The sequence below is a fragment of the Pungitius pungitius genome, chromosome 21, assembly GCF_949316345.1.
Source record: "Pungitius pungitius chromosome 21, fPunPun2.1, whole genome shotgun sequence".
Classification (NCBI taxonomy): Eukaryota; Metazoa; Chordata; class Actinopteri; order Perciformes; family Gasterosteidae; genus Pungitius; species Pungitius pungitius.
In genome coordinates, this window is record NC_084920.1 from 14,909,743 (window position 1) to 14,931,846 (window position 22,104).

General features: G+C 49.8%; 1 protein-coding gene and 1 long non-coding RNA gene across 3 annotated transcripts; one reads left to right on the top strand and one right to left on the bottom strand.

The window, feature by feature from the left end:
• Nucleotides 1–2,800: 2,800 nt before the first annotated feature.
• On the bottom strand, nucleotides 2,801–6,109 carry LOC119213388 (uncharacterized). Of its 2 annotated transcripts, XR_009942882.1 has the most exons (4): nucleotides 5,986–6,109; nucleotides 4,732–4,939; nucleotides 3,240–3,356; nucleotides 2,801–2,821 (listed from the first exon to the last, which is right to left on the bottom strand). It is a non-coding gene; the product is annotated as an uncharacterized LOC119213388 (long non-coding RNA). The 2 variants fall into 2 exon arrangements; XR_005119895.2 differs by lacking the exon at nucleotides 2,801–2,821 and having other exon boundaries at nucleotides 3,229–3,356.
• LOC119213387 (proto-oncogene Wnt-3) lies at nucleotides 2,862–19,687 on the top strand. Its single transcript, XM_037464637.2, is given in 6 exon segments — nucleotides 2,862–3,322; nucleotides 14,906–15,147; nucleotides 17,511–17,776; nucleotides 19,114–19,123; nucleotides 19,126–19,380; nucleotides 19,383–19,687. Coding segments are annotated over 6 exon segments (1,062 nt in total). The 5' UTR covers nucleotides 2,862–3,242; the 3' UTR covers nucleotides 19,592–19,687.
• The last annotated feature ends 2,417 nt before the right edge of the window (nucleotides 19,688–22,104 follow it).

Consider the following 22,104-nt stretch of genomic DNA (forward strand, 5'->3'; position numbering starts at 1 on the left):
ATCTATCACTTCACACGGAGGCAGGAGCGGTCGTGTAACCTCGAATGGGAAATTTCCCAATTTTTTGCACTTTAAGTGGAGGAGCGTGAATTGACATAAATCCATCCATGCACACATAAATAGCCACTGAATTTTTTTGCTGCTTCGGCAAAATGAGTAATTTTGGGGATTTGACCCCCCCCCCCCCTCACCCCCCCGTCCCTTTGTGTAAAGAGCTTACAGAGCAAGGGCTTTGAAAAAGAGGAGGCGAAGGGAAACACGTAAACACGGGAGCAGGCAAAATAAAGTGAACGATGGAAGGAGCAAGAGGGATTAAAAGAAGCCTGAGAGGGGGGGGGGGGGGGGGGGGGGGGGGGCGTGTTCAGAAACTTTTTTGCTACAGCCCCAGTGTGTGTAGATACCCTCCTAATCCTGGTTTTATTGGCTGCACTGTGTCCGGCCATGCCGGTCGGATTGAGCGGGGAGAGTTGAGAGGTGGAGGAATGGTGGTGGGGGGGGGGGGGGGGGCACGAACACATGTCCTCCTTTGTGGCGGTACGCTGATTAGGCCTGAGAAAGAGCCGGACCTGTTTACGGCCTTTCTCAGGTCACCGTAGAAACTGGCCCGGTAGGGGACTGCTGTGTGTGTGCCCCCCCCCCCCACACCACACACACACACACACACACACACACTCTTACACACACACACTCCCTCCTCCTGCAGACACGCAGATTTTTCTCTGCAGAGGTTTTGTCGTCGTTTCAGGATCGACTTGCAAATGTTCTTGACCTTAAAACGGCTTTTTTCTCTCTCTACGTTGTTCAGATTCAGACTGATTCCTTCCGGGCTGCACGGCGTCGAGCTCGGCGCGTTGCTGGCGATGCCGTAACACGCGACGACCTCGGTGACGGGACGCGGCGCGGCGGCGTGCTTGCGTCCAGGCGACGCATAGACATCAGCAGTCGTTGGTAGAATGTCGAGGACTAGACATCATCAAGGTATCTATCAAGTGTTGTCACACTCAGAGGCTGGGAGGAACCCACCCCCCACCACACACACACACACACACACACACACACACACCTTCCTCATGCTGCTCGGTCACTGCCTGTTTCACGATCCTCTTTGTCACGGAGGAATAAAACACAGAAGGGGGGGGGGGGGGGTGAAGGACCTACTGACCCACAGACTGCGGTCAGTGCGCTCTCTCCCCCGCGGTGCGCACTGGAGTCTCCCAGCCCCTGCTGAGCGACCTTCCAGCCCCCTCAGTCCTTCTCTTGCAACCCCCCCCCCAAAAAAACAGAGATGTTTTATCATCAAAATATTAAAATAGTGGAGGAGATTGCAGTTGTAAGTCTGTCAGTGTGGAAATTGTATCTTAAGCCAAACCAGTCAAGGGGAAATCTGTCTGTCTTCTTTTAACAAACAACAACAGTAAGTCTCACGGAAGCAGAGGCTGAACCATTTAAAATAATTTAAAATCAATTCAGAGGGACAAAAAACATTTTGGAACTTTATCTAAACTCTAAATAATCACCAGTAATGGCTGTAATGACTATTCAATTCTGCATATTGCATCACCAGAAAAAAGATTTATGCCATTTATCCAAAATAAGACCATGAATTGAAATTGTGGCATTCAAATTGCGTCGACCTAATCAATGACGTAAACAAACAAAGCATCAGCTTGTAATTGTGCTCTTTTCGAGCCACGAAAATGACTTCTTTTTTGTTGTTGTTGCCATCAAATCAGGAGGAAATCAATAAAGATAAAGATGTGTGAGGATCCAGAACGTGAAAGAGATCTCCTAAAGGCCCTCGACATGAGGTCTGTCGAGGTGATGGATCTGCTCCAACTTGCAATGTGTTCAGTGATGAGTCAAATCTTTTAAAACAACCTTTTCAAAAAGCCCTTCAAGCACAAGAAGAAAGAAACTACAACCTGAGCACAGACGTCCCCCTGTTCTTAAACAGCATGCTGAGTGAAGTGTGAACTGTATACAGGGGTGAAGGGGTCTCTGGTGCCCCCCCCCCTTCCCTGACGGACACCCCCTCACTAAAGGGCTATCGGCTAGCAGCAGGTCTCCTCTATCCCCCCCCCCCCCCCCCCCCTCCCTTCGCATCTGTCCTTCGCATCACCTTCCTTGTGAGAGAGAGAGAATCGCCGGTAACTCCAAGCTAAGTCCATCGTGTCACGCCCTCCTCCCTCGGCCGGCAATGTCTGTCCGCCCCCCCTTGCCCCACAGCCCACACCATCACAATAGTGCCGAAGTAAGAAATGTGTCGCCTTTGGGCCGCTGGAGGCCCTGCATGCCTTGCCTGGCCCCGCCGCCGCGGTTTATGGCTTTATTGTGTCTCTTTATATGTGCCCCCCCCCCCAGGCGGACAACAATTTAGAAAATTCACACAATATACGTCCCCCGCGAGGGATGTAGGTTGTGCGTGTGTTGACGTGTGTGTGTGTGTGCGCACAGTATTCAAGTATATCCGGATCAATTAGTCAAGGCACAACTCCCCCTCTGGCTTTCATCCCTTCACCTACCTAGGGACTTTTTCCCCTCAATGATCACATGAAACAAGTTGAGTAACACCTCTACTCTACCTTTCCTTGTCCCTCTCTCTCTCTCTGATTCCCCTTCCTCCTCTTTTCACTCTTTCCTTTCTTTTCCACATTACCAGGGGGTGGCGTGTGATTGACAGATGGGAACGAATAATATTTTTTTTTTTTTTTTTTCGTAACCTAAGGCCATCTTCTGTGATTGGCTTGCCAACTGACATCTCCAAACCACCCCCCTCCCCCCCCCCAACCCCATTTAATATTGGGCCTGTGGATGAGGCATCCTGTGAGAGAGAGAGAGAGAGAGGGGGGGAGAGAGAGAGAGAGAGAGAGAGGGAGGGAAAGACATCTACCTTAGGGAAGAAGCTCAGAGAGAGGGAGGGAAGGAGAGGACGGGTAGGAGCGTGTGTGCATGTGTGTGAGAGACACTTATTCTCTTCACTACCAGGAGACAGACGCACAAAGAAAAGGGGGGGAAAACAGTAGGAAGATCTTTTCTTTATTTTTTTTTCTCCCAATATCATTTTAAACCCCCCCACCCCCCCATTCAACAAATCAAGCTGCCCTAAAGCGTCTCCATTCGTGGAAAACTCTTCTTCGCTGCCTGCTGGAACTTCTATTTATTGATCTGTTTTTTTTTTTTTTTTTAAACCCTCTCACACACACACACACAGACACACAAACCGACACCGCCAGGCTTACCTCATGGATTTGTATCAGATTGGATATTTGATGTGTGTGTGGCTGTCCAGCTCGCGGGTGCTTGGAGGCTATCCCATCTGGTGGTGAGTACAAAATCCACAGTTTCAGCATCAGAGCCTGTACAGAGAGAGAGGGGGGGGGGGGGTTTGGGTCAAATGATCATTTTTGAGAGGGCACAATGTGCACTTTCAGTTGACTGCGTGGAAAAATGTTCTCCGGCCCAGGCCAAAGAATCTTAACCTCAAATACCAGTGTAACGGAAAAGGCTCGCCGTTCTTTCCCCCCCCGTCCCACACTCGGCTCCATTTATCACATCGCGTGTGTTGTGATGCAAAGAGGGAGGCTATTTGTTTTTATATTTATTTAAAAATTAGAATACGTGGTTGCCATGTTGATGAGTATTGTCGAACGGCGCCGTGAGGAGTCGTCCACCCCCCACCCCGCGACGGTGTAAGTCAGCGGGATCAGAGATTGTTACGTAAATGGTGGACACGCTTAAGGACGATGACAAGCGCTCACGTCGCTCAGCAAAACCCAACAAAGCCTCCAGAGTAGGTCCCGTTTCTTACTTGAAGTCCCCCCATGTCATTTTAAACCATCACGACTTATAAGATCAGCGTCATTTCTTTTGCTATTGTGCGTCAGCGCTCTGCATTCGGGCCCCGGCCCCCAAAACACGCCGTGTGCATTTGCAATTGAAATTGTCTTTTTTTTGTCCTGCTTCTTTTTTTGTGTGTGGGGGGGGGGGGGGATGTATGACATGCATTGAACACAAAAAATCTATTTCTGATAAACTTGTATAGGATTTCTTGGGAGGGAAATATAACAAATGTGAGTCGTGCCACGGCCAATCAGCTGCAATTAATCAGCTTTTTTTAAGCATATAATTTTGCTTTTCAATCCCCCCCCCTCCCACCTCCTCCGTTACGGATTTGTCAGGAGACAATATGTTAAGGTGCCGCAGGGTTTTTTTCATTCTTTCTCAAATGATCCCAGATTGCTTTTGGCACCAGTAACTGAAATGTAGAGGTTTTTATCTCATAAAAGATTCAGCCACATGCAGCTGACCTCATAGCTCTTGCTCTCCTTTTGTAACATAAAGCTTCTATTTCGGAGAGATGTTTCTCACGTAATGACAAAGCTCTTTTTTTGGCTCGCGACACAATACTCGTCAGAGCTACTGCACTTTCAGCGGGGACCCGGGTAGCTCGTGGGTCCCGGGTTCGGCGCTGTCCAAACCGCGAGCATCTTCTGGTTTCACTTACAGCGCAGACAGCTGCCAAGCACACAGGCCACGGGGCTCAAGTGTTAGTGGCAGAGAGGACTTTACACCCGCTCCCCGCTCCAGCAGGAGCCGTCAGACAGCAGCGACAAAAGAGCCCGGGATTCTCTCTGTCTGTGTGTGTGTGTGTGAATTACCCGCAGCTGTTCTGTTCAAGGGGCTTGCATGACACCGGTGTAATGTTCGAAAACCTCAACAATGGGCACCTACCTTTGATTTGGGGAAGTGCGGGTGGGTGCTGGGAAATGGGTGTCACGCAGCGGCAATGGTTGGCATCGCAAAAAAACAGCGGGGTGGCGGGTTTCGGCGAGGGGCCCCCCCTGGAAGGCTCCTGTTGGCTCCTATCGCCTCCCTTCGCCTCCCGTTTGGCCGTAAATCGGCGGCCTCTGACTGCTTCATGCCCGGCAGCACTGCCTTTCTTTAGACGGGGGGGTGGGGGGGGGGGGGTGTTGAAAACAGAACGGAGAAGACATAACTCAGGCAGCTGAGGTGCAGCAGAGACACCGGGGCAAAGTGATGAGGTGGGCTTGAAAGGAGGCCGAGCGAATGATTGCAGGGATTTTTGATGTTTTATGTTAGTGGTGAGACAGCAGCCTGAGACTCACGTCCTGTTATCTAACAACGCCGACCACGAAACGAAAGGACATGTCCTCGGGACTTATTGCTGTGTCCCGGGTCTCACCATTGAAGCTAAAGAACATCTTGGACTACGATGCGCGGGAGGGGCCTTCTCAGCATCTCCAGCTGCTCTCGGATCAGCTTAAGCCGACGCTGTTGTCGCGTTCCTTGCAGAAACCGCAAGTGATGACAGTCACTTTCAGCACGGCATTAGTTTGGCAGATTTCACTCCGACAGCATTGATTATCGTTTAAAAGCCGCCATTTCGGCTTTTTAAATGCAATTAGTGTTATTCTCTTACTTCTGTTATCACACGGTGACATCTGCAGATTTTGTACATTGGACACCGATTTATTCTTCAATTTTAAGTGGGGAGATTCTCACCTTTGATTTAAGTCTTCCCAAGAATCTTCAATTCTTAGAATTACTGTTGTGTTATAGCAAATAGACTAAACTAACATTTAAAAGTGCAGAGCCACAATTGTGTAGGTATTACACATAAACACTAATATAATATCCAGCATAAAAATGTATTCCAAAAGTTATTCTAATTTCATAACGTTCTTTAATTAAATGCTCCAAATGCATAATCCCTAAATACGGCTTCCTGACTAATATTGTGTTTTGCTGCGTTGAAGGGCTACTTGTGGAGTTTTTTTTTTTTTTAAACAGCGGCGCATCTCTCAGAGCATCTAGATTTTTATCAAACGGCCCGGTCCACACACAGACCTTCTCCCACATCAGCCTGAGCGGCTTAAATGGGGCTCTGGAGTCCATCTCCGGGTCTCAGGAATGTCATTATCTGACTGTGACCCCCCCCCCCCCCCCCCCCCCCGACCCCCCTACCTTCAATCTTCAATCCAATCTTCAACCCCGACCGTTGGCAAAGGGGATCACTTAAAATGATTTTCCCTGCGCCGCCTCGTGTGAAAAGATCAAGGATGTTGGGCCTTTATTCTCTAGGTAGAGAAGAGAGAGCAGGAGAGTCCAGAAGAATGTCATTTATAACGGAGCTTCCCCCCCCCCCCACCCCCCCACAGGGCTGGAGTCATGGGCAAATTTAAGGAAAGAGGCCAAAGAGAAAAAACAAAGTCAAATCCACAGTGAAAAATGGAGGAGGGAAATACCTTTGAAACACGTATGATTACGCAACACTCTTTCACAAACCATGGTGTGGCTTTAACACGGCGACCATAAAAGAACATCACCCCTCACAATGCGACGACTCACGCGCCCAACTCGCCTTACTGGACCGCCGTCACCCAAGAGGCATGCGGGGCGACGCCGTCCGCTCAGAGGTTCAAAGGAGGCTGGAATTTCAACAGGAGGCGAGGGACGAGTTTCTAATCTTAACGCTATCAAAGGGACAGCGGAGCTCCAGGAGGAAATGACAAAGTCCTCCTCCACGGCCATTAGCTCGCAGTAAAACACCGGCCGGGGAAGCTCCTCAAAGGGAGAACGGCCAGAGGCAGAGATGTCGCCCTGGGGACACGTGTAGAGACGCACGCACACACACACACACACACACACACACACACGCATACACGCAGTTCTTAAAGTCTTCATTACCTGGTTGGATCTCACCTTCGCGGCCTTTTACAGAGGTTCATTATTGGCAGAGAGCATTTTCTCTGACGCGCAGGGGTCAGCGGCAGAGACGTGTTGCTCGCACCTGCGTTCAGCTAGAGCCCTCGGGTCAGTGACCGGGTCAACCAGGCCCACCAATCAGGGCGCAGTCAGGGGAGGGAAAGGTAGAGAGGACGGGCGGACAATTTGTCCATTGATTGTGAGGAAAAAATATTTAAAATGCACCTAAAATGAACCCACTTCCTTATTGCTGTGTTGCAATTCAATTAAATAGTTTCTAATTTAATATTGCGATATTTTTTCCACTCTCCGGATCCCCACAGCGCGTTGAGATCAGGAGCAACGTTGTGTTTTTCTGCTGCTTTTAGAAAACGTCCCAAAAAAACGCTGCGGTGGGGAATGGCCACGCGCAGATTCCAGACGCACAACGGAAGGATTCCAGAGGATCCCGCTGCAAGTTATGATTCGCATGGGATGCATTGCTGCTGACAATTCATGCAGCGGTGCCAACAAGCTGCCCCTGATGAGCGGTGGCAGGGGAAAAAAAATGCACTTTGTTTGAATTGCGGGTTCGCTCACACAAGCCCCCCCCCCCTTGCCCCAAAGACTCCCATTCAAACAGGCTCGGTCCCTTCAAGACAAACGAATGGGGCTCAGCTGTGTCCACCTGCGGACGCACCGGGACGCGGAGCTTTCCTCAGCTTCTCTTTTTAAGTTTGCCCGTCTTCACGTCTGCATACTCGTGACTGCAGGGGCTCCTTGTCCCAACTCCACTCATAGAGAGGGAGGGGGGGAGTAGGGGGGGGATAAGAAGAAAGACAGAACAGGTTGGAACATTTTTTTTTTTTTTTTTTTCCAAGGGGTCCTGTCATTTTTTATCTGATCAGCCGGGAGCTGACGGACTACAAATCAAAAGTGTGCCAAAGCAAAAGGGAAGACAACAAAACACAGACAGGAGTTTTTTTTTTTTTGCATTCCACCCTCCACCAGGAAAAGCCCCATCCTCGGGGCGAAGCCGGCAACTTTCCTTGGCCCACTTACTCTCTTTTTTTCGAATGTGTCTCTCCACGGTCCCTGCAGTGGGATCTACGTATGAAGTTCCGATGGCAATGTTCTCAACTGCTCCGCCGGGGCCTCATTTAGCAACACATCAGTGTCCTCGGGGCGAATCTGACAAGTCGAGCTGCGGCGTCGACACATAGAGGTAAACTAGGGGTAGACTGGAGTTTAATGCAAACAGTGCTCTCGCAGTCTGTCACAGCAGAGGGATTTTTCTTTTGTGCTTCCCAGGAGCCCCCGCTCTCACAGACGAGGTGACAGAATGCACTTAGGACTCGGCGCTGCAGGCGCAACACACGGCTTAAGCAAACTTATTAATTTTCTCTTTAATGAAATAAGTTAACTTGCTCAGACAGGGCTGAGAACGACTGGCACACATCCCCAGACAGTGGCAGGAGCGCATCGGAATGCAAAGGCGTCGCATCAAATCTGAAACAACAATCAAATTTGTTACTTAAAAAAATAAGAAGGCGGCGTGCGGTTTCTTTGAGAACAAGTTTACACTATTTAATGTGTAGAATATTCCTGTATTCAAACTCGCACCATCAAGGCACTTTAACACCCCCCCCCAGCAAAGCAGCCGGGGACACAGTGTTATTATATCACCCAAGAAGAATTACTGCTTTCTACAACATAGCATTCAAATCCCTAGATTCTATTTAGTCATGCGACTGATAATATATATATGTATAGAAAGTTCATATTTCACCTCATTCTGCACACACCCAATTCTCATTCTTTATACATCATTAGATCCAAGTCTCCTCTTGACCTGAAAGCAGCAGCCTGGAGAGTGTTCCAACTTTTAATTATATCATTATGCTTCAACAGTTTTCTGCATGTCCTGCAACAAAAGGTGCCAATCCGGGCGGGCAATTAGCGCTTTTTTTAAACCATGTTTGCCCAGAATGAGCAACACAAACATGGCATTCCACCTCTCGCCTTTATCTGTCTGCGTGATGACCTTGTTGGAAGAGGGAACGCACAAGCAGCAACACAACCATGCAGTCCTCTCTGCCTTTGTACACACATGCAGGTTTCCATGAGCCTCTGAACAGCGCCTGGGGAATACGCTATACTTTTGAGGGATGGACTGTGACAGGCTCTCTTAATCCCTCGACTCTTCCTCATACTTTGGTCGCCACTTCAACGCTCCAATTTGTTCTGAACTATGAGCCACTAAAAACTTCAGTCAAAACAACTTGAACCTAAAACGTGTATTAAATGTTGTGCCTCTGTGGCCCGATGCTCAGAGTCCATTGATTCCAGCGGAGGCAAAACAATCCGATATTTATGTTTTAGTATTTATATTTTGGGGGGTATATTTACCTCAATTGAACACAGCAAGCACAAGAAGCATATGAAATGTGCATTTTAAATGAATTCATCTATTACATCTATAACCTACGGTGGCCGAGAAGGTTCAGACAAATACAAAAGCAACAACACAACCGCAAATGCCACAACGCAACACGAACGCCACAACACAAAATACAAAAGGCACATCACAACTGCAAATGCCACAACACAACACGAACGCCGCAACACGAAAATACAAAAGCCACATCACAACCGCAAATGCCACAACACAACACGAACGCCGCAACGCAACACGAAAGCCACAACGCAACGCGAAAGCGAAAACGGAAGTAGCTGCCCACGGGAGCGAGCGTATTTTGGAGGAACGGAGCTGGAGGATGCCAGATCGTTTAAGAAGTAAGTGAAACATGATTCCTTACTTTAACTGTAGCCGCAAGGAATCATGTTTCACTTACTTCTTAAACAATCTGGCATCCTCCAGCTCCGTTGTTACGTGCCTACTGGTTTTTGAACCTACTGGTTTGGCTACGCGTTTAGATGTTATTAAGAGAGTAATCCTACTTGGGCAATGTGCTAGAAAACCTGACAGAACTATGTATTTCACGCTACGCCACCAAAAACCAGTTGTCTTGGCTCACCCTGAACCAAAAGATGTTCTTGCCACTGACGATTTGCAATTTCATGATAAGTAGTGAAATCAGTAGCGGCATTTGACAGCTCGGTTGGCCGACGGCGTAGTGCCGCTGTCTTATAAAGTTTTGCTATTTTGCTCGACTGCGGGTTCGAATCCAGGTTGTGGCGATCACTTAATAAACGTATGTTCTTTTATTTATTTCTTTATACGTGGCAGTGATGTAGTGCTCACTTATACAATCATAATCGCTGCATTGGATATGGGATGCATTTTGAACATTTTCAGAAATATGTTTGCGAATGTGTGACGGATCAGGTGACCGAGGCAGACAACATCTGCCACTGTCGGGGCAAAACAAACACGCACGCGTAGCCAAACCAGTAGGTTCAAAAACCCAGTCGGCACGTAACACCGGAGCTGGAGGATGCCAGATCGTTTAAGAAGTAAGTGAAACATGATTCCTTACTTTAACTGTAGCCGCAAGGAATCATGTTTCACTTACTTCTTAAACAATCTGGCATCCTCCAGCTCCGTTCCTCCAAAATACGCTCGCTCCCGTGGGCGTTCCTCCAAAATACGCTCGCTCCCGTGGGCAGCTACTTCCGTTTTCGCTTTCGTGTTGTGTTGCGCCGTTCGGGTTGCGTTGCGGCGTTCGTGTTGCGTTGTGGCATTTGCGGTTGTGATGTGGCTTTTGTATTTTCGTGTTGCGGCGTTCGTGTTGTGTTGTGGCGTTTGCGGTTGTGTTGTTGCATTTGCGGTTGTGATGTGGCTTTTGTATTTTCGTGTTGCGGCGTTCGTGTTGTGTTGTGGCGTTTGCGGTTGTGTTGTTGCTTTTGTATTTGTCTGAACCTTCTCGGCCACCGTAATAACCAGCTTCAACATCAAAACGCTGCTTATGTTCATCAACTATTAATGATAACCAACAACAACAAAGCCAGGAGCATTTCGGAAGTACATAAATTAGGCAAATAACTACTTCTACTTTAATAAAATTGTTGCAATGCAAGACTGGTAATATAATATTTTAACTTTTTGTTAACACACTTGTACGTAAGCAGAGGAACAGGAACAAAACAAGTATTAAGTTACCTTACGTTGTGTTTACTCTGACGTCAGAGCCCTGTCTGCGGAAGCGCAGGACAACATTTTAAAAACCTAACGTTACTTGCGATAAAAGCACTTGACAACGAAAAAGTGCTGAATAATTCAATTTAAAGCAAGACATTATTTACCCAGCTGTCGTCTTGCATGAATCATGTTTTAAATCGAAGATACGTGATACTGGAGTACGCCATGCTAACGTTTATGCTAACGTTAGCTAACGTTTAATGCTAACGTTAGCTAACGTTTAATGCTAACGTTAGCTCTTCTTCTTCTTCGGTTTTGAGGGTAAATACAAAACGTCCAAGTGTTTATATTGATTTAAAAAGTCAGCAGGTCGTTTAAGAAACACTTACTGGTGATTTGACGACGCGAAGATGGAATTCCTCAACGACTTTTATCAAATTAAAACAATATCTCAATGAGCTGCAATATAAGATAATGATGAGAGACCCTATGGTGGCGAAAGATGGCAAACATGGCACCACTCGTTTTTGGTGCAACTGAAGAAAATATCAATATTTATTGTAACATGAAAAAGTATAAAATAAAAGAAATAAAAACACATAATAATAACATCGTACATTATGGTAATTATTCAAATCTATAAATTTGGAGGGCTGCAAAAGCTTATTGGTGTGAGTTAAAATCAAAATGAGATGTGCATTCTGAGCCTAAGCAACTTCTAAAATAACATGCATTCCACAAAGTAAAAACCTAAATTAAAAGATCATTGTATACGATAACACAATTGCAATGAAGAGCGTGAGGAGCTCCCAAGCCTTTGCCATGCTAATCTTGTCAATGTAATACACCAATGGTAGGACCAGAACCAAAACAATGGGCCTATGTTGTGTTTCCCGAAATAAATTTCAACTTATTTTATTCACATTTCTAAAAGAAGAGCTGCATGTCTGACAAAATATATAAAAGATTGCATGTCAGTAGAATCTGAGCAAAAGAATCCTCTCAGATGTTTGTGTATGGGAACCCCGGTCATGAACTTCCAACTGTTTCTGTGGGCCATGAGGCCAAAGGCATCGAGGTCAAGTGTCATGTTCTGCTCAACAGGTTTCAGAGGGTCACCTGGTAGTACTTTCTTTGCCTGACACAGATACTTGCGATACACTGACCCCCTGTAACGCAGACCTCCCACAATAACAACCGCAACATATTTCTGACAGTACAAGATTCCTCGCTCATAGTAAATAATTATAATTTTTAAAAAAAAATTCAAAACATGTAGGATGCTGTAACTTTTCCAACTCTGTTTCAGGTTGTGATGTGGATCTTGTTGGACTGGGAGCGGTCGACGTTTTTTGTTGACACCGTTACGGTCTTGATTGTGTGAATTTCCACCCTTCGGCGAGGTGTGTGGTGGAATCCCTTTGTTTCTTCAGTGTGAGTTTCTGTGGTTTCCAGCGGCACCGTCGTACTCTCACACCACACCAGTTTAGAAAAACGGAGAACCCCCCCCCAACCGAGCCGTAACCACCCTCTCCCTCCACACCCCAGGCCGGTGGAGGCCTCGTATGGACCTGCCTGGGCATGCACCTGCTAAGCGCTGCCGCTTGCTGCTGCTCTGCTGCTCGCCTCGTCCCCTGCAGCGGATTCCCCCGGCATTCTGCCTCTCCGGAGGTCTCCGCGTCTGCAGCTCCCTTCGCTCGGTTCAGACACGTTGCTTGTGGCTTCCCAGAAGTCAGGCAAAGCAGGCAGGATCAGCACGCCTCACATGTGGCGCACTTGCATGCGTGTGTGTGGAGGGTGGGGGGGTCTGTTAGCACGATACGCCTCATCACCCCTCGGGGGGTTAAGACTTTCATTATCACCTAGCCAAAAAAAATATCCCCTTTCATCTGTCCGTATGGATCAAGTGAGGCACATCCTTTGCAAACCAAGACAAATAGGCTGGCAGATCCACGGCCTGTAGTCTAAACATGCGATGTCCACCACAAAGTCCCATGCGGTTAGCTAATTGATTCCATCAAAAATTCACTGGGAAAGCCAGGATGTCTGTTATATATATGGTGGTGGGTACGCGGTTTAGCCGCCCACGAATAGAGACGTAGCGATGTCTCACTTGGACAGGAGAGATTTTCCCTCGTGAGCGAACCGACTGATGTGGCTGCAGAGCACGGCACACCAGGAGGTTCAAACCCACGCCCCCGTGTGCAGGGGCATCGCCATCGCCGCTCTGCTCCGTCCCACAGCTGAGAGACCGATGGGCAGAAACCACGCCGGCAGACAGTGTGATTATCGGCCCTTAGTCACTCCGTCACCAGACGGAGTGAAGTCAGCAACACACTCGGTTATTGTCGGCGTCATTGGGACCGATGACCGCTATGCGATTACTGCACGCCATCATCAAAACTGCATTTTTTTAATAGTTTGAATCATTGAGTTGAATGTGAAACACGAGACAGCTTGTTTAAACCGCGCGGGAGCGTCGTCTCATGCTGAAACGTTAGAATTGTTTGTTGTGCGTCAGGAAGCCGACAAACACAAGCGTCTTTCGGGCTGATGATGCAATCATCACGTGTTCCATTACACCAGCTACGAAAACCAAAACAAACTCAGTCACATGTTCCGATGTGCAGGCCGTGATACCCGAGAGCAATACCCACCTGAGATCAACAACATGTTTGAGCCATGAGGCGGGGGGGGGCTTTTTTCTTTCTTTTGTTTTTTGAGTTGTAGCATTATGTAAAGAGCAACGGCGCCCATGAGTTGAGAACCGATCAAAGGGGTAGAAGGGGGTTCCCCTCCTGTGACTTCAATGGCATGACTTTTTTGTGTTGGGGTGGGGCCCTGCGCCGCACTCATCAGTCAGAGTCAGCGGCTGCCGCGGTTGGGTTGCGCCCTGCAGGGGGTGTGTGTGTGTGTGTGTGTTGGGGGGTGCGGGGGGGGGGGTCCTGAGCTTATCCCCGAGCAGCGCTCTGATCTGATTGGCGTCGATTGTTCCTCACGTGAACCCGTTGCGGCCTCCAGCGCAGCGATGTCCGCCGACACATCCCATTGTGAAGCGAGAACGAGGCGCCCCCCCCCCCCCCCCCCAAACCCCTTCAGAAACGCGTCGGATAAATAAACAAGAAACCCGAGTCTGTAAACGCACGGCCTTGTGGGAGAAACCCTCACAGCTCTGTTGGAGCTTGTCATCTCAGAAAGCTTGTCAAAACACGGGCCAACGTGTTTTCTCCCTTTTCTCTCGCACTTTTTATCTAAAGAGAAATAGAAAGCAATTAAAATGAATTACCTAAATGAAACCATAATGATTTCTGGCATCGCGCGCCGATCCGGGCTGTCTCGTCGGGGTGATTAATCCCCCGCATGGAGCCTCCCGCTGAGGCACATCGCTTCAGGTGTGGCGTTCCGACTCTGAGCTCCGTCATACGTGTCGTCTCAGTCAGCTACAGAGGAGAAGCCGCAGCTCCCTGGTGGAGCTGCAGACGCAGGTGCTTCAATGTTAGAGAGAGAGGGGTTGAGGGGTGGGGGGGTGGGGGGGGGGGTGGGCTTCTTCGTGTGTTATCTGTGAGATCAGCAGGTCTGCGTTTAGTAACAAGTGGAAACACTTAAAGAGTCCGAGCTAATAGCTTGTATCCTTGCCCTGAAGTGTGCCTGTAAACCCTCCACCTTATAGGGGGTGGCGGGGGGGGGGGGAGGCAACACAAATATACAGCAGCTCTGAGTTTACTACATTAAACTGAAGTTAATAAAACACGCAGTATTCATTACGGTCAATTAGCTGAAACCCGATTGCTCAGGGGAAAGCACAGATTTCAATGACATCGTAGCAACAAGGCTTTTTCAACACCTTACAATGAGAGACGTGTATATATAGATGTATCTGTCTATTTATATATATATATATATATATAGAGAAGCCAAATATCACAAGTGGTAAATATCTAAACACAATCAGCGGTAGGAAACTTCTCCCCAAATGAACAGCCTCCATATATGTAAAAATGTTGATAAATCTGGAAAAAAGTCCCTCTCTGGATGAATAAATATTATCCCTCCTTATGCCATGAACACTACTCACTCTCACTTTCCCCCGTGTCGCAGGTCGCTGGCCCTCGGGCAGCAGTACTCGTCTCTGGGCTCCCAACCCATCCTCTGCGGCTCCATCCCCGGCCTGGTGCCCAAGCAGCTGCGCTTCTGTCGCAACTACATCGAGATCATGCCCAGCGTGGCGGAGGGGGTCAAGCTGGGGATCCAGGAGTGCCAACACCAGTTCAGGGGCCGACGGTGGAACTGCACCACCATCAAGGACAACCTGGCCATCTTCGGCCCCGTGCTGGATAAAGGTGAACTCGACGCTCCGCCGGGCGCACCCATGCATCCACGGCTTGGGAGTTGGAGATAAATTGGGGATTCAAACCCATCCGTGCCAAACCACTACTGTATAAAAAGTAGGGCTGAAGCTGCTGCAAGCTGCTACAAAACGAACACCCTCAGGCCCAGCACTGTTCTCTGGGCTTTTGCTGACAAACGCCTAACCGGGGCAATTACAATAATATACACCTCTCTCGCTCTGCAGTGAGAAATGGGCGCAGGTACAAGCTCCGACACATTATTTGACTTCCATCCCATCTTTACCTCCATCATAGCATTTGTCTTCAGAGTATTTCCCCCCCCCCCCCCCCCCCCCCGACCGTGTTTACACTGTCGTACATGAAAGAGGGTCAACGTGGCGAACATCCGTCAACAGGGCCTGACAAGCACAGCTGATACACTGGAGACATCCATCAGGCGCTTTGTGAGCAGAATACTAATTGTACGATATCCTGGATTTAGAGAATCCCACAAAGTAACATGCACAGGTGTCCCGCCTGAGGCCCCCGAGGCCCCCCAATTACAGAAAGGTAGACGTTTAGGTGCGATGAGCGAGGCCACTGATTGGAAATGAATCGCCGCGACCCGTCAGAGGGGAAGGGATCCCGGGCCCAACTGTGTGAGCAGTCCAAGCTCCTCAGTCAAATAAAAGGGAGAGGGGAGGCCAAATGAGATTACAGGCAATAGAAAAGGGCCCGGGGGGGGGGGGGGGGGCTCCGCTCAACCCCTACTGTGCGAGGAGACCAGTGCGCGCCTCACACAGTCCGGCTCCCACGGACGCCCCATTCACACGCCCTTTTGACTCTGTCATGAAAACAGGCTGAAAGGGGATCTCTCCCAACCCCGGAGCCCGGCTGGCTGGGATAGGGAAGCGAAGGAAGGAAGGAAGGAAGCAAGGAAGGAGGGAAGGAGGGAAGCAAGGACGGGTCTCGCTTTTTGGGAGTGGTGGATTGAAAAGTTTGGAGTTAGGGAAGCGAGAGCTAACGACCCACCGCCCGCCCCGAGCCACCTTAAGCTGCGCGTTGGTGGACGCCGGGAGGAAGTGGGGGTGGGTAGGGAGGGGGGGGTTTGAGGTGCCGTGGTGGTGCATTGGGATTTCAGCTCACGGTGTCGGGGCGGAGGGGCGGCGTTGGAGTTTAGGGAGTTTTAGGGAATGCCAGCTCCGGGCCGAGCGGGGCTGTGGGGGCGCGAGTCGCTGGGGCCCTTTTGTGCGGATAATACAGTGTGACACAAGGGAAACAAAGGCGGATTGATGGGCCCAGCAGGTAGCAGGAGCAGCGCTAGCCGTGGCTATCGGCCAGAGCTCCGGGGGCCAAGGGCTCACAGGCCCCCCCCCCCCGTTGTGGAAGGGCCCCGGCGAGGCCGGCCAGGGTGAGCGGGGATGCCCGGTCCTGGGGAAGGAGTTCCATCCAACCGTGCGCTGGGGATTTAGAGTAAACGTTTAGTGGGAGCGGGACAGTAAAATACGTTTTTTTAATCAAACATCATACTGTGAAGACATGGGTTCAGTAAGTCAGGGGGGGGAAATGTGACCAAACATCAGTTTACTTTGTTTGTGGCTGGTGAACTCGGTTCTGATCGGGTCTTGAAAGCCTCGTTGGCAGCGAAGAAACCTTGTGGAATTTTTGGCTTTTGTAGCCACTGTGGTCTCACAAATATGAGTTCAATTCTCCGGTCGTGTTTGTACAAATTTAAAATAAAAAACTCAGACTCACAGAGTTCTGTATCTCAGACGCCCGCCCTACGGCTACCGCTGTGCGTGTCTGCGTTGTGCGTCTGCTACACAGCTCGCGTAAAGGGGGCGAGCTCGTTAAGTGCGCGCTGATTGTGAAACAAAGGGTGTCTGGTTACGTCGTAAGCGGCTGCCTTCAAAAGAAGGCGTAACTCCATCCTTCGGCGTAAAGAATTAAAAAAAAGAAACGGGCCGACACACCGCTAGGTTTCACCAGAAGGCCCTGGGCAATGAGCAGGGGGGGGGAGGGGGGGGGGAGGGGTTACCAGCATTCCTGAAACACTATCCAGATGCAAAGCAGCACACCTCAGGGATGACAGGAGGTCACTGGGATCCCACTGAGCGCGAGGCCGTCCTGACAACGACCACAATGGGCCGGGGGGGGGACGGCGCTTCGCGGGCCGCTCCGCGTAGGGGCGCGCTTCCTCCCAGCGGACCGGGACCACACGCCACATGTTTGCATATTGTGAAATAATAGAGGGGGCGGGTTAAAGGTTTTCCACAGCGGGGAGCAAATGTGGCTCCTCAAGGATGACATTTTGTGTTGAAAAGTCCGTGTGAAACACAAGATTGACTCTCTCTCTCTCCCCCCCCCCCCTCCAGCCACCAGAGAGTCGGCGTTCGTCCACGCCATAGCCTCGGCGGGCGTGGCCTTCGCCGTGACGCGCTCCTGCGCCGAGGGCACGTCCACCATGTGCGGCTGCGACTCCCACCACAAGGGCCCCCCCGGCGAGGGCTGGAAGTGGGGCGGCTGCAGCGAGGACGCCGAGTTCGGCGTGCTGGTGTCCAGGGAGTTCGCCGACGCCAGGGAGAACCGCCCAGACGCCCGCTCGGCGATGAACCGGCACAACAACGAGGCGGGCCGCTCGGTAGGCGCCGCCGGGGGGGGGGGGGGGTAGAGAGAGAGAGAGAGAGAGAGAGAGAGAGAGGGCAACAAGTCGACTAAAGTAATCTCAATCCACAGTTTAGTCAACTAAGAGGGGGGCTTCCTGTAGGCGGGGTGTAAGTGTCAGATGGGGTGAACATCAGAGCTCCGTGCACACATTCAAACACAAATTCTGATTGCCCCGCCCCCCCCCCACACACACTTGGCTCTCAACATGGCTGCCACGCGAGTGCACATGGAAGCCTGGCGCTGCTCGTCTGTGATGAGAAGAAGAAGAAGAAGATGGTCAGATGACCTCTGCACACATTGCATCATGGGTTTGTAGCTAAATAGGTGCGTGTCTGAGCCGCCCCCCCCCCCCACCCCCCCCCCCCGAAAAGTGAGCACTTGACTTTGACTGACTGGTTAATTACTGATCTGAGCTCCGCACCGCTCCTTTCATGCCTTTTGCATCACAATGAAAAAATTCCCTGACAGTGAAAAAACCTGAGTACAGAAGGAGGATGAGGAGCAAGGGAGGGGGGGGGGGGGACTTAAAACATCACTGGCTGCTGTCACCGCTCGGCAGCTCGCTGAGGGGCAGACGGGGGACCACACGGCAGCGAGCCAGACCTTTGATGTGAGCGCACAGGAGCAGCCGGGGGAGACGGCGGGAGTCAGGAGCCTCCTCTCCACCTGGCCACCTCACCCCCCCCCCCCGTCCCCTAGGGGCCCTCTGGGTCTTGATGTTGGGATGACAAGCTCACAAAGTGATGTCATAGCCCCCCCCCCCTCTTCTCACTATCTCTCTTCTTCAGCCAAAGGTGCAACTGCCAACTGCGTTTCGCCCCAGCTGGGGGGGGGGGGGATTCTGCAGCTAAATATAGCCGTTGAATTAAAACAGAAATCAAAAACGCGAGAAGGTGCAATAAGCCGGCGGTGCGAGGTCAGGACTTCAGAGAGGGACGCGGCTCTGAAGTTCACCCCGCTGCATGACACTAAATTGCAACCAGTGGCGTGTTGTTTTTTTCTTGCCCCCCCCCTCGGCAAGTCTCCAGCGGTTTGGTTCAGTCGGCATTACATCATTTCCTGTCAATTTCTGACCGAAAACTCTGACAGAAGCCTGTCTCCAGCACCGTTTGTAAGGAATCTACCCTTTTGAGAGTAACAATCAGACGCCCCCCCCCTCAGTTTAGGGAACACTGAACATACGGATCCACCGTGGGAAGAGGTCTGTGGATTTAGGAAGTTTCATCTGCGCTCCAGAGGCCCTAAATGTGCTGCTGCATCATCACCTTTGTACAAAGTGTCCTAAAGCGTCTCCTGCGTTTTCTCCTCCAGACCATCCTGGACACATGCAGCTGCGCTGCAAATGCCACGGCCTGTCGGGGAGCTGCGAGGTGAAGACGTGCTGGTGGGCGCAGCCCGACTTCCGCAGGCTGGGCGACTACCTGAAGGACAAGTACGACAGCGCCTCGGAGATGGTGGTGGAGAAGCACCGCGAGTCCCGCGGCTGGGTGGAGACCCTGCGCGTCAAGTACAACTTCTTCAAGCACCCCACCGAGCGCGACCTGGTCTACTACGAGGGCTCGCCCAACTTCTGCGAGCCCACCCGGAGACCGGCTCCTTCGGGACGCGCGACCGGGCCTGCAACGCGTCGTCGCACGGCATCGAGGGCTGCGACCTGCTGTGCTGCGGCCGCGGCCACAACACGCGGACCGAGAAGCGCAAGGAGAAGTGCCACTGCGTCTTCCGCTGGTGCTGCTACGTCGTCTGCCAGGAGTGCGTGCGCGTCTACGACGTGCACACGTGCAAGTGAGGCCCGAAAGGGGAGCGGGAGGGGGAGGGGGGGGGGGAGAGAACTGATCGCTGGACTACGAGTGCTGCGCCCACCTCCACCCCCCCCACGCTCCAGCCTCCCTGCACGACTTCCCTGCTTCAAAACACTTAAACATTCTTTAACATACTCACTCACTCACTCCTTCATCCGTTCACTCACTCAAGGCCCTGATGGCACGTCGGCCGCGGACACCTTGTTTTCCTCCATTGTCCTTATTTATTTCCCCCCTTCATGGCAGCACAATATGTGTGTTGCATGTACAGTAACACTTTTATACCTGTTAATGCAGTAGAACAAAAAAAACAGAAAAGAAATAAGTTCTCAAACTTTATTTGCTTTTGAAAAAAAAAAAAAAAAACTCCTCTTCTAACTAAACCCTCAGCTCTCTGGCCCGTCTTGGCTAGTTGACCAGGGGGGTGGGGGGGGGGGGGGGGTTCTGGAACTAAACCGAGCTCCAACAGCCGGAGCCCATCACTTTGTAACTACTGAACTGAGAGGACCCGTTCCTATATAAACTACTGACCCCCCCCCCCCCCAACCCCCCCCCCCACACACACACACACACACACACACACACACACACACACACACACACACACACACACACACACACACACACACACACACACACACACACACACACAGTGACTCGACCGCACTAGTCAACGCAGAGAAGATATATATGCTACAGTCTTGATTTTTATAGTCCTGCATTACTGAAATATCCCCATTGGGCTGGAGGTATGCGGCATGTGTGTGAACAAGCATGCTCCATTCCACCAACAACCACACAGGCGTGTGTGTGTGTGTGTCTGTTTGTGTCTCCGTTCAGCCGCCTCCTGGAGGTTTAACATCTGAAGCATTGTTGATGCGGTCAAACTCTTGGCGGCTTTGCGCCCTCGTGATGCAACGCGCTCCCACGTTTAAGTTCAAGGCCGTTTTCATGCACCACGACGCGAGTCAAGCTTCAGCGTTATTCATTTTAATTCTGGGTTCAAGAGCAAAGGGATTCTAGGGAGATCAATTTTTTTTTAAATTTAACAATCATCAGGTGCGTTGAAGAGGAAAACCTTTCATCCAAATTGGCTTCCACGCCCTTCCTTTATCCTTTCCTTCCCTACACCCACAAACCAGCTTCTGGTTTTACAGATATTTAAAGGACAATTCTGTAATTTAATTCCACCTTTTTTTTAAATCCTAGTTTCGATTACTGAGGTAAATTGATTTTTCTTTAAAAGGCCGCCAGTTCATGAACATTAAGCAGAAAAAAACACGGAAACTTCCTCAAGAGCCAGATAACTTATGTGTGCAACGTGCGTCCATTTGTGTGTGTGTGTGTGTGTGTGTGTGTGTGTGTGTGTGTGTGTGTGCATGTGTGTGTGTGTGTGTGCATGTGTGGGCACACAAGTGAATGGAAAAGGGACCGGACTGTTTACCGCGGTGGAACAAACTGGGCGAGGTTCCACTCTCCTCACCCGCTCCTCCGAAGTCAACCACAGACGGAGCCCCCCCCCCCCCCCCCCCCCGTTAGCTTAGCTTAGCATCACCTGGGACCACCCGATGTTCAGTCCCTTCACTTCTCCCGCTATATCCAAAGTTTTGTACAAATGTTTTAAAGTGAATAATTCCCTTTTTATTTTATAATCGTAAATGTTGTTTTTATAAATATTATTTATTATACAATGTATATATCTGTATGACTGAACTAAGATTATATATATTTGAAGAACAAAACTGTCTGGTGTTTTTTTTGCTTTGTAGCCAGATCTTCACACTCACATGAAGTGCTCAGATTAAATGATATAGTTACATATCTAGTCCACATATACGCTAATCTCTACCCTACATTTACACTCAAAGGCATTTAAAGGACATTTATTGTTGTGAACAAATTGACTTATACTATTATACTAAATAATTTGAGCGCACACAATTCATTTTGAAAAGATAGACGGTCCTGCAGCTTCACTACAGCACTAAATGTCGATGAATAGAAAAATTTAAACTTCATATTTGTATTGGGAGACAACAAGTGGTTTTGGTGTTTTAATGGGATTTACTTACAATAAAGTACAAAAACATGGATTATATTTAGGGAATTGGCTGTTAATTGCACAGTGGTTGCATTTTAGAGGACGCACTATGAGGAGACGCATTGACACGTCACATCGTGTATTGAATTAATCTGTTAACACACGGCGTTCTGCAGCTACTTTTTAAACCCTGGCTTTGGATTATTGCGCAACAGCAGTAGACGCTGTGGAGGTTAACGGCGTGTGTCTGAGCAGCTTCACCTCACTACGGGATGATTACGTTGGATTATGATTATAAAAGACAGCGATGAGCTCGCCGTGCAGGAACATTTGGTTATTAAAACAACCGTGGAAGAAATTTATATTTGATTTTTACTGTAGTCCTGTAGCGTAAAAACACTTCTTCAGAGCAGCATGAGGGTCTGAGGCCACGTCATCCTTTCACATAAAAAAAGAGTT